The 11516-nt window shown below is 50.2% G+C and overlaps 1 protein-coding gene across 1 annotated transcript; it reads right to left on the reverse strand.

Annotated features, from left to right (window-relative positions):
* Positions 1–150: 150 nt before the first annotated feature.
* On the reverse strand, positions 151–10259 carry VPS11 (VPS11, CORVET/HOPS core subunit). Its single transcript, XM_014949592.1, has 16 exons — positions 10072–10259; positions 9828–9976; positions 9513–9648; positions 8317–8480; positions 7968–8215; positions 7375–7576; positions 6992–7143; positions 5897–6083; positions 5383–5526; positions 4697–4885; positions 4229–4390; positions 3623–3762; positions 3126–3328; positions 2421–2592; positions 2093–2315; positions 151–394 (listed from the first exon to the last, which is right to left on the reverse strand). The coding sequence occupies exons 1-16, from the start codon at positions 10223–10225 to the stop codon at positions 230–232; spliced, it is 2790 nt and encodes a 929-aa protein (XP_014805078.1). The 5' UTR covers positions 10226–10259; the 3' UTR covers positions 151–229.
* Positions 10260–11516: the final 1257 nt, after the last annotated feature.

Raw genomic sequence — 11516 nt, forward strand, 5'->3', positions numbered from 1 at the left:
GCTCCCGGCCGGCGCCGCCATGACACCGCCCGTCCCGCACCGCTCCGCGGGCTCGCCCCGCCCCCCGACGTCACGTCCGGCGGCCCACGTGACCGTGACCGCGCCCGCCCCCGCCCCGTCCCGGCGGCGGCGCCGAGTGAGGCGGCCTCGGCGCTGGCAGCTGGTGCGTTTATTGCGGGGCTGGGGGACAGAGCAGGGGGAGCCCGTACAACGCGAGCGGATGCGGCGGTCAGGTGCTGCGCTTGGTGTGGATGAGCAGCTCCCGCTGCAGGCCCGCCTCGATGGTGGCGGCTGCCTTTCCCGAGGGCAGGTCCGTGATGAGGGTGAGCTTATTGAAGACGCCTCGACCAAAGTAGTCGGCAACAACGGAGAAGCCATCGTTGGAACACTTGAGCTGCCAGACACAAAGCGGCAGTGTCAGCAAAAGCCACCAGCCCCTCTCCTTCCACCCCCTACGCTATTAGAGGCCTGGTCATTCCTTGGCCCTCGTGCTAGTTCAACGCAAGGGCTGCACCAGCGGCCTCCTCCGCTAAGGTTTGCCCGGCTGTTCCACCTCTTGTTTCAATCCTGTACTTGAGGCGTGCACCAAAAATGTAATGAACAGTTACCTTAGGCGGGAAAGCGACCGCCTCGGCTACTCTCGTTTCCACGTGCGCTAACGTGTTCTCACTAATGCCCTGTTCTGGACAAGGACCCGCTGGAGCGGGGCCAGAGGAGGCCACAAAAATGAGGAGAGGCTGGAGCACCTCTGCTGTAAGGACAGGCCGAGAGAGTCTGGGTTGTTCAGTTCCAGGGTCAGATGAGTTCTCTCAGGAGAGCATCAAGGACCCTTTATGCCCTACACCATAATGCAGTCACCCTAGTCTGGCCTAATGCCTCTCTATTCACAGATGGCAAAACCTCGTTTACAAAACGCCTTCAGCCCTACCCTTCTCTATGAGCCTCTGGGGATCTGTAAACAGATCTAAACCCTACTTATTTAAACTTGTTAAGACAGGCAACGTTACCCTACCTGATGCTGAAACTGGTCGTGCAGATCTCTCTTCTGCTCCTGGGCTCGGATCATGTCCATCACTTTGCGATTCTCTGGCATGCAAGTAGGACATTCTGAATCGCTCTCAGAGTAGCTTTCGAAGCAATGCTGGTGGAAGGAGTGACCGCACAGAAAATGGACCGAAGGCAGCTCCAGAGCGCTGGTGCAAATGCTGCACTTGGTCTTCTGAAAGATCTTGGGACTGAGAGAGACGAGACAAAAGGGTGAGAGAGACAAGGTATATTTTTCCTCAGTAAAAGAAAACAGTTCTATCCTACGTAAGACAAAGTGGCACGCAGTAACACACCTTGCTTTCAGCTCTTCGATCTCCTGGCGGATCCTTGTAGTTTCTTCTCGGTATTTTTGAATTCTCTGCTCATCCTGCTCTATCTGGCGGCTCTGCTTCTGCAGCTTATTGACAAGATAATCCTTAATCACAGAGAGCGTGGCTGTGGAGTTATGAGCCAGCGTCTGCACAACTGAGAGCAACAGAGATGTTAAGTTTCAACACGGGCAAAAAAACTGCAGCTACGCTAGTCCTACTCCAACAGACCGCTTCCCTGTAAAAGGCCAACTCCAGGCAAAGGCAGTCAGCGTTCTTACTGAATGGGACAGCACATTGAAAGACTCAATGTCCGTCTGACCTCTTCCAGAAATGGGTGACCGGGAGCGTATTTGGATAGCTTGGATCAAAGGGGGCAGAGCAAGGATCTAGTGGACCGGATTCCATTTCAGCTTCTCCACCAAGGCACAGCGGGAGTTTCAGCAAGCCCTTCACCTCCCCACACTGACGGAACAGAAATCACGTACGGCGAGAGAGTCTGGGTTGTTCAGTTCCAGGGTCAGATGAGTTCTCTCAGGAGAGCATCAAGGACCCTTTATGCCCTACACCATAATGCAGTCACCCTAGTCTGGCCTAATGCCTCTCTATTCACAGATGGCAAAACCTCGTTTACAAAACGCCTTCAGCCCTACCCTTCTCTATGAGCCTCTGGGGATCTGTAAACAGATCTAAACCCTACTTATTTAAACTTGTTAAGACAGGCAACGTTACCCTACCTGATGCTGAAACTGGTCGTGCAGATCTCTCTTCTGCTCCTGGGCTCGGATCATGTCCATCACTTTGCGATTCTCTGGCATGCAAGTAGGACATTCTGAATCGCTCTCAGAGTAGCTTTCGAAGCAATGCTGGTGGAAGGAGTGACCGCACAGAAAATGGACCGAAGGCAGCTCCAGAGCGCTGGTGCAAATGCTGCACTTGGTCTTCTGAAAGATCTTGGGACTGAGAGAGACGAGACAAAAGGGTGAGAGAGACAAGGTATATTTTTCCTCAGTAAAAGAAAACAGTTCTATCCTACGTAAGACAAAGTGGCACGCAGTAACACACCTTGCTTTCAGCTCTTCGATCTCCTGGCGGATCCTTGTAGTTTCTTCTCGGTATTTTTGAATTCTCTGCTCATCCTGCTCTATCTGGCGGCTCTGCTTCTGCAGCTTATTGACAAGATAATCCTTAATCACAGAGAGCGTGGCTGTGGAGTTATGAGCCAGCGTCTGCACAACTGAGAGCAACAGAGATGTTAAGTTTCAACACGGGCAAAAAAACTGCAGCTACGCTAGTCCTACTCCAACAGACCGCTTCCCTGTAAAAGGCCAACTCCAGGCAAAGGCAGTCAGCGTTCTTACTGAATGGGACAGCACATTGAAAGACTCAATGTCCGTCTGACCTCTTCCAGAAATGGGTGACCGGGAGCGTATTTGGATAGCTTGGATCAAAGGGGGCAGAGCAAGGATCTAGTGGACCGGATTCCATTTCAGCTTCTCCACCAAGGCACAGCGGGAGTTTCAGCAAGCCCTTCACCTCCCCACACTGACGGAACAGAAATCACGTACGGATAATCCGTATCGCAGATCTTTTTCTCTAATTTGGGAGCTGTGACTGGCATCTCTTTTCCCTACAGAGCAGGGAATACGGCACCTCAAATGGCGGGGCCAAACTTTGTTGATACTTCTCTCAAATTTCTAATCTGCAGAGAGTGCTATAAACTAGTTGGGGGTTTGGTTTTGTTTCCGGGGTGCCGTGTGTTACTATTACCAAGCAGCGGAGGCATAAGATTCTTGTTCTCGATGTGTTTCAGCACGGCTGCAATATACTCTTTGCAGTCCTCCTCCTTCCGCGCAAAGTAGCCGAGAGCCTGTTCCCAGAGACAAGCCTCTTGATCTCCATATAACTCGCACACCTCGATCACCTTCTTGTACTGCTCATTCTGCATGTGGTAGTGCATGATCTGTTGGAAACTACAGGAGAAACAGAGACTCGTGAGTGGCAACAATCCACCTCTAGTTGATACAGGGACCTTGGGTTTTCACCCAGCCACGCAATCCCCAGACGTTCACACAGAGGCCAAGACAGGTTTGTCATTCGCTTTCTATTTAACTGCCCTGCTATAACATCAAGATACTTGCAGCTGAGCAATGATCTACATTTCCTGTCTTGAAACACTAAAGAGGTCACGGGGACAGTTAACGGCTCATAAATCCCTGCGGCGGGAGCAGAGGGACAGGACTCTCGTTGACAAGAGCAATACTCACAGTTTGCCCTGCTCATAGAGGTAGAGGACACCGTCCTTGAAATTGTGCATCTGACACAAGACCAAGGCCTTATCAAAGACCGTTTTGAACCTTCCGCTCTTCAGGAGGGTAAGGGCTTCATTGTGCAGCTTCTCTTTGACCTGCAGAGAAGGGAGAGAGGTCAGGGACACGTTTTGCACTAAGACCTGACAACAAGTTGCAGCTCTCTCAAAGAGGAGGACAGTTTTGCTGTTTGCCCTCTATCCCTTCTAAGCAAATGGGACGTGATTTCTTTCGCCCGAACAGCCAGCATCCTCACAGATGCTGGAAACAGATACAAGCAAACAGAGCCACTTTTGTGGAAGAGGCATCTGCCCACAGAGATCGTATTGTCTGGAATCTGTTCTTAAATGAGATTCATACTAAACAAACTCGGCCTCGCCGAAAGGAGCATTCTCCCAGCTAACGGGCCGCTTCCCCATTTACGTGCTGTTTGTCCAGCACAGCATATGTATTGCCTCGTGTTATCAATGCCCATCTGGAAAGGTTATGGGTTGGCAGAAATGCAAACAGGATTCAAAGACACCAAATCTCCCTCTCTAAATACAAAGCTAGAGGAGCTCAAACCTGCTCATCTTGTTCGTGAGCCCAGTTCTGGAGCCGAAGTTCCAGTAAAGTGTCATAGACGCCCTGCGGAGAGTCAGCCTGCACCTCAGTCATGTGCTCCAGAAAAGCCTTCAGCTCTCGGGAGTTGTTTGCAAAGACTGGGATGAACTCCTCTGAATTAGCCTGTAACACAGCCAGAAAAAGTCAAGCGCCCTGATCTTTCTCAGCCAGATCCACACTTCTTCCCTGCCACTCGGACCACTCGTTCCCAGAGTCTGTGACAGGACGGACACAGCACGGTACGGGATGCCGATTACGGCAGGAATTGGTTCCGAGCGGTAGTTTTTAAGCAGTCACTCGTCACTGGGACTACCACGATGGGGCCTCTCGTTACACCTGAAACATGAGGCCAGCACCACAAGAAGCTGGAGCACTTTATTGCAAAGTTACTACTCAAGAGCGACAACTGTCAGCCGGTGCAACCCGTACCTTTTTTCCTTCCAGCGTCCCAGGGCCTTCATTGTCTCCCAATGGACGGTAGTCAGTGCAAAGGATCTTCAGCAATTCTGTGGTCTCGTTCGGGACGTGGTGCATCAGGATTTTACCATACCGCTTCATGTTACTCTCCGCCTGATCAAAAGGCAGTTTTCCGATGTAGCGCAAAGCCTCTTGGTAGTTCTGTGGGGGCGACCAGCAAAACGATCACACGACGCTGGCTCCGCTCTCCACTTGGAGGTTAGGACAGAAAGCACCAAAGACACGCCGCAAGTATGCCGTGAACACCGTGTCTTCTGATTTATCACCTAGTTCACTATTCCTGCTTGTTTTCCTCCCTCCTCGGGAAGGAAAACTGCCTGTGGCCCGGTGGAAAGAGACTGCGATTTAGATCGATCTCACACTATCCACCCTCCTTCCTCCTAACAGGCACTGTAAAAAGCCACACCTGAAACAGAACAAAGACGACCCTCCGATTTCCACCCCTAGACTACCACAGAAGCTGAAAGAAGAAAGTCAACACACGAGCAGCAGCCAGTGTCGTTAGCGCTACGTCTGCAGTCCCATCAACACATGAGCCACAGGGAAGAGGTCAGTGCAATGGGGTTCTGACAAAAGAGGAGGCTAGAGGAGTGGTATTCTTCCCAATAAGAACAGGGAGGCAGTAAACATCTCCTCACCTTGATGTCCTCTAGCTGGATTTTGAGGTACCATTCATGATGGGCGTGCTTCTCTGCCAGGTACACAGCATGAGAGTAGTAACCAGCTTGACGAAGCACCTTGATCGCTGTTTCCACATCAAAGCGGACCTCGCTCTCACTCGTCTACAAGAACAAAAGCAGAACGGTGGTCCCTCAGCAACATTCCCACAGTCCACGAGCAGAAATCACTTCCATAAGATGAGGAAAACCAGCACAGGGACAAACAAATACCTCTCGTGCATGGGAAAGGTCACACGTGCAGAAAGAAAGAAGTCTAACGGTTTGTCATTAGCTTGCCAGCAAAAGCCAGCACGCTCTAGACTCAGCCAATCTGAGGACGTAACCAGAGCTTGGAAATAAAGGAGCAAAGACAGGGGTGCTGAGGAACAAATCCATTCAGCCCAACGGGATCCAACTTATAATGTCACCGCTACCCCTTTTTAGATATTACGATGACATAACACCTTTGCGCTATTCCACCTTCCCCCAATACCTTAATGAACTCCTCCAGTTTAGAGCTGTCTTTGAGCTTTGTATAGCAATTCAGCAGAAGCGTAGTATGGTCTGCATTGGCCAGGGACTGCAGGTGGAGCGTCTGCAGATAGGCAGTGAGGTTGTGGATACGCTGAGCGTCCAGGAATTTCCGAATAACGTAAGACGGTTCCAGCTTCCCTATAGTTCTGGGAGGGGGAAGAGTCACATTACAAGAGACCGTGTACCCAGGATGTCAAAATACATGGAGAAATTAACACCAGAGCACAGGGCCGCCTTAACTTCAGCAGGCACTAACTCACTTGGGACACTGAGAGGCTACGCCTCAGAAGTAACAACTAGTTATGGTGAAAGTCCACCCACCTGCACGCACAGTGAAACGACTAACCCTCTACAAAGGCCACATTGGGATGACAGCGACGGCATACGAGGAGTTAGCCCTCCTTTAAAGGAGGCAGCAAGAAGACGGACAACGCTCTGACCACAGCTAACCCGTAAGCCCAAAAGACAGGGAACAAAAGCTGTCTTTTCCCTCATTGCAGTCACGTCACTTATGGCCACATGGAACAGTTTAGACACAGTTATCCCAATGCTTATAAAATGCATGCCAACTCTCGCTAGACATCAGGACTCCAAAGTTACGGATCTACACAAATGCAACACTTTGCGGCATTTCAAAGAGACCGAAGATGAAGTTTTCAGCAAGCCCCAAAACAAGCTGCTCCAAGTTCTAAAAAACCCGAGATGTTTTAAACCCGACACTGAGCATTTTCTAAGACTGCCATACACGGTCAAATCACATCAACCATCTTACCTAAATGATGCTATCAGGCCCCATTCCATCCCAGCGCGTCTTCATGTTAAAATATAACCAAAGAGGAGAACTTTACCTTAAGGCGTATCGAGTGGTTTTCAAGCACCTTTTTCTGAGACTTTTAATCTCACTGACGTGTTTCTCTCTACCGTTAGAATTTTCACCTCACGTCACGCTTTTCTCATTTTGGTTTGTTTTTATTCCTAGGCTGAAACAGCAATCGAGGCCTCCGTAGCTCCTACCTGTACGATCCAAACGATGCTCCCCGGGACCCCCGCTTACCGGATATACTGCTGGATGGCTCCGTCATGATTCCCCTTGTTATACAGATGATCGCCATACTGCCGGAAGATCTCCGACAAGCCATCGCTGTCCAAGTGGTGGCTCTTGGCCAGGTTAATGGCCATTTCAAATAAGTTCTTTCTGAACAGCATCTGTTAAACACACGGTAAGAGCAGTGTGAGGGAAATACCACCCTGCAAAACGTGTTGTTTCTTCTTTATGGTGCTGTACGCGTAACGTGCTCAGGCTTTTAAATACCAAATGCCTTATAACGCAGGATGGGCTGTAAAGCTACCTTACAACAGTTCGACTTTTCGACCCGCAGAGCCAGTACAATCTTCCAGACATAAGGCAGAGACTAATAACAAAACAGATTTACACGCCTCGAGTTTGGTTTGCGTATCCTTCTCCTGCAGAACATGGATCTTTCCGTCTCGGGTCAGCACATACAGAGAACCCCATTCTGCCAAGACATCCACTATATCGTCAAAGATCGAGCTGTACGCAATGAATTTGTTGCACAAGTCATAGATATTCAGGACTTGTTTGTCCGAATTCTGTGCCTCGTTCCCAGCAAACTCTGACCTAGAGAGCAGAAGACAGTTTTAGAAAACACAGAGAGCGTGACTTGAATTCTTGATACCTAGGCAAACTGGGGACGTCCAGAGAGCAAGACAAATGGGGTTCATCTGGGCGATTAAACTAGGCAAGGGGCCATGTATTTATACACAAATTCCATCTATGTGTTAGATTGATAAATTCATAGGACTGAAAAAAAAATCCACTCATTCAGCATGCTTAAGTGTGCTATTGTCAAAACAGAAGTTAATTGATATACGCGTCTGGATGAATCTTAACAACCTCGACAAAGTGGCAATTGGCCCCCAAGAGCGAAACTTCACAGGGAAAAAAGAAAAAGAGGAAAAGCAGAAAGCTGCAAGAGCTAAAAGAACTCATCTGTTCCAAGGAGCCCTACTTTGGAGACGTCTTTCGGTCCTTGGACACGATGATGAGGTATCCCCGATACCAGTGAACGATCAGCTTTTGTCCCTCGAAGGCAAAGCAGGGCCCACGTTCGTCCGGCTGATAAAGGTACACGCACTCGTTCCCCGCCACGATGAACTGGAGATCCTGGGAGGGATCGCTGAGGGACGAACAGCGCAGTCCACAGCCGTGAGTGTCCAGCTCCAGGTGAGGGTAGTCCTTCACTGAAAGCATGTAAGACTACAGAGGAAACGCAAGGTTTTGGGGATCGCTCCGAACTAGACTCCGAAGCCAATGCAATTTGCAAGTCAGAGCCTCATTTTTTCCAGTTAACTCCCCACCTGGATGTTCTCTGTGGTCACCACAAAGAGATGTGTTGTTTTGCCAGACTGTCGGAACGCGAGGCCGGTAACGGGATAACTGCCTTCATGTAGGATCTGGGTCTTACTGTGCCGGTCTCGAGTGATGTCTCCTTTTGTCAGAACAACACTCCCGTCCGCAAACCCTGGAGAAGGGAACAGACCGAATGGTTATGTATACGGCACTCCTGAAATATTATCCGGCGTAAGTTATGGCAGCTCCAGTCAGCGACACCACCTTGCTCGCCAGCAAAGTACGGAGTAATGGGATGGCCTCAGGTTCTCATGTCAAGGAAGCATGTGTCAAACCACCCCGATATTACTCCCGTCAGGTTCAGAGCTGTCACCCGACGGCACACAGGATGTCACCGTTCAGCAAGGTTCAACTTGCTTTCCACACATAAACTTCACTCGCGGGTTATTTTTGTTTGAGTCTGTCTGTGTTTTATTTTACGAATAGCTTCCTCATCCACCAACTGTAACTATCGTTTTAATTCACTTGCTTATTCAAAACACGCTACACACTGTAAAACGAAAACTAGGGATTTCCTAAGAGTGAGCAAAACACACAGTTTTCTCAGCTCGCCGACAGCCCCAGTCCCCAGTTCCAGGATCGAAGGCCACAGCACAGGTACAGGAATCTTTCAGATTTCAGCGCAGGGACAAACTCACTGAAAATGCTTGTAACCTCATGACATCGTTGCTCTTACTTTGTCAGAGGTTAAGCAAGAAACGTTACAAAGGAAAGCTTACGCCCAAAAAGATAAAGTCGCATTTTTCTTTTAAAACAGGTTTATGTGTAGCACTTGAAAAAAATCTCTCTGAAATGTTATGTTATCACAAAACCTATGTTTTTTCTTGCACTACAACAAAAGATAAAATCGATAAATGTATAACCTTACTGACTGGCAGGGCAAGATGACATCAACTAAAAATATGCACTTCCCTTTTAAGTATCGAAATTATTACTTTGATATATACAGACTTGGGTTAAATTTACATCTTTATCTTCTCAAACTCTCTGACAGTGCAGGATACACCATGTCTCTGTGAGAATAACGTGAAAACTGCACAAGACAAAAACCTGTCAGGACGCCGATTTTTGCGCCATCTACAATTTTTCCTTACATAAGGAAAGTAAGATTTTTCTTAAATCGTTACAGTTCAGTTTTACTTACCAATAGCCATGAAATTGAGATTCTCGTGGACGGTGAGACAGGATACAACTGTGGGCTTGTTACCTGGTATCGCTGGAAAAATCCGCGTGCAGAGGGGGTTGCCGCCGTCGCGTTTCTCCAGGTTCCAGACTTTAACCTACAAACGGTGAAGATCCAGCATAAGCAAAACATGAGGTATCAGGAGGCCAAAACCGGGCATCAAGCGTAACAGAACGAGCCAGTTAATTAAGGGAAGAAGGGTTGGCCGAGATAATCGCTGCCATTTTACTAAAGACCCGTAACACAAATGCGCTGTCCTGCTTCTCTCTGACTCACCAAGGGGTTAATGCCCTCCTCATCCTCCCCGACCGACACCAGGATGCTGTGCTGCTTCAGCTGGTACAGGTGCGTTACCCGCAGCTTGTACGCCTGGAAACTGCTGAGCTGGAGGGAGCGAGGCAGGAACCAGATCTGCCCTTCCATATGTAGCGCACAGTTAAGGCACACAAGGGGGGAATCGCGGCCCCGCCGAGCCCCAGGCCAGCCCCGGCGCCCGCCCCCGCCGCCTCCCGCAGGATATCCCCGAAGACGAGGCTGCCCCGGCCCGAGTCACAGACGGCGATGCCCGGGGGCAGGGCGAAGGGCTTTCCGCCAGCCCCGTCCGGCCCCGGCGGCTCCTTCACCGTCTCCCTATCGAAGAAGACGAAGCGCCGCCACTGCAGGTAGGCAGCCATCTTGGGGTCGGACCGAGCTCCAGCGCCTCTCACGTGACCGCAGCACCCGGTCACGAGGCACAGCGCGCCCCTCCGCCCCGCGCGTGCGCAGCCGCAAGGCCCAGGGCTCGGCTCGGCCCCCGAGCGGGTGACTGCGGAGCCACCCGAAAGCAAAGCGGGCTTTTAACCCTGCAAAAGTCACTGTACTTTGTAATAACTTTCTGGTCCCTCACAAACCAGTAGAGAAAACGCCTCGAGTTTTACATACCCTGCTTGAGTGCAGCTGCTGCTCATCAGGCCAGCTCCAGCTAAAGAACCCAACAGATGGAAGAACTCCAGGATCTGCCACATCAGAAACTCAGCAGCAGACACTATTACTGCTGTGTTTATGCTAGACAATTACCTGTGAGGTTTGCAGAGAATAGCCAGCGACTTTGTCTCAGGAAGGTCTCGCAACGTTCCCCATCACGCAGCCTTGGTTGGAGCTTACAGGTTCTTTTTGAGCTGTCACAGCACTGCCAGCCCAAGGTTCACAAAGTGCTTTGAATAGGACAACCCTTTTCCTCCACCCGGCGACTTAAAAGAGCCCTCTGTCCGAAAGATGCAGTCTCGCTTTTGAAATTTGCCATGAAATTTTCATGCCACACTTCAGCTGCACACACCAGGTACTAGGCCTCTGCCATGAGGATACCCAAATAGTTTCTACTTAGCTCCTGGTTTTAACTGCTGCTGGCGCTCAGCTGCTTCGGATGTGAGAACAGACCGTGGGTAATAAAGTAATACTGTACGCACCAAAGTGTGGCAGCAGTTTTCCCTCCCTTTGCAGCCAGCTTTCCCTTAGGTGTAAGCAAGAAAAAGCAGCATTTCAGATACTTCAGCTGAGAGCACAAGTCACTCCGGCCAGAAGAACCCATTGTGTCCCTTTACCTGTGGAAAGGAAAGATGAACGATGTAAAGCCACAGCCCCCTCAGACTTCTGCAGTGCTGCTCTAGCCCCACACGGAAACTCTCACTGTCATCGTCAGGGCCAATTCATCGCTGCAACCAACCGGCAGGTAACCTCTGCGCGACCAGTCAAGATGAGACCGCGGCACATCGGAGCCAGGAAGAGCCACGTGCCGCTACGGAAAGAGAACGGCTCCCATGGCTGCACCTCGCTCCCAAGGGCAGAGAGCCTTCCCCTTTACCAAGATCAACTCCCTCTTCTCAAGGCTTCTCTTCAAAGCTCGTTGCGAGCATCCAACGTAGGCCAGGACCCTCAATAAAGGGGTCAGCACGCTTTTTGCTCAGTGCAGTTAAAAATCAAAAAAAC

This window comes from Calidris pugnax, unplaced genomic scaffold (assembly GCF_001431845.1).
Source record: "Calidris pugnax isolate Ruff unplaced genomic scaffold, ASM143184v1 scaffold180, whole genome shotgun sequence".
Classification (NCBI taxonomy): Eukaryota; Metazoa; Chordata; class Aves; order Charadriiformes; family Scolopacidae; genus Calidris; species Calidris pugnax.

What these genes read in the sequence shown, in the direction of transcription:
- VPS11 (XM_014949592.1), bottom strand. Translation starts at nt 10,225, where the DNA reads ATGGCTGCCTACCTGCAGTGGCGGCGCTTCGTCTTCTTCGATAGGGAG. An exon ending in AACTGGAGGAGTTCATTAAG is followed by an intron (nt 5,527 to 5,896) that starts GTATTGGGGGAA and finishes TTGTTCTTGTAG; the next exon opens with ACGAGTGAGAGCGAGGTCCG. An exon ending in ACGACCAGTTTCAGCATCAG is followed by an intron (nt 395 to 2,092) that starts GTAGGGTAACGT and finishes TGTGTCTGGCAG; the next exon opens with CTCAAGTGTTCCAACGATGG.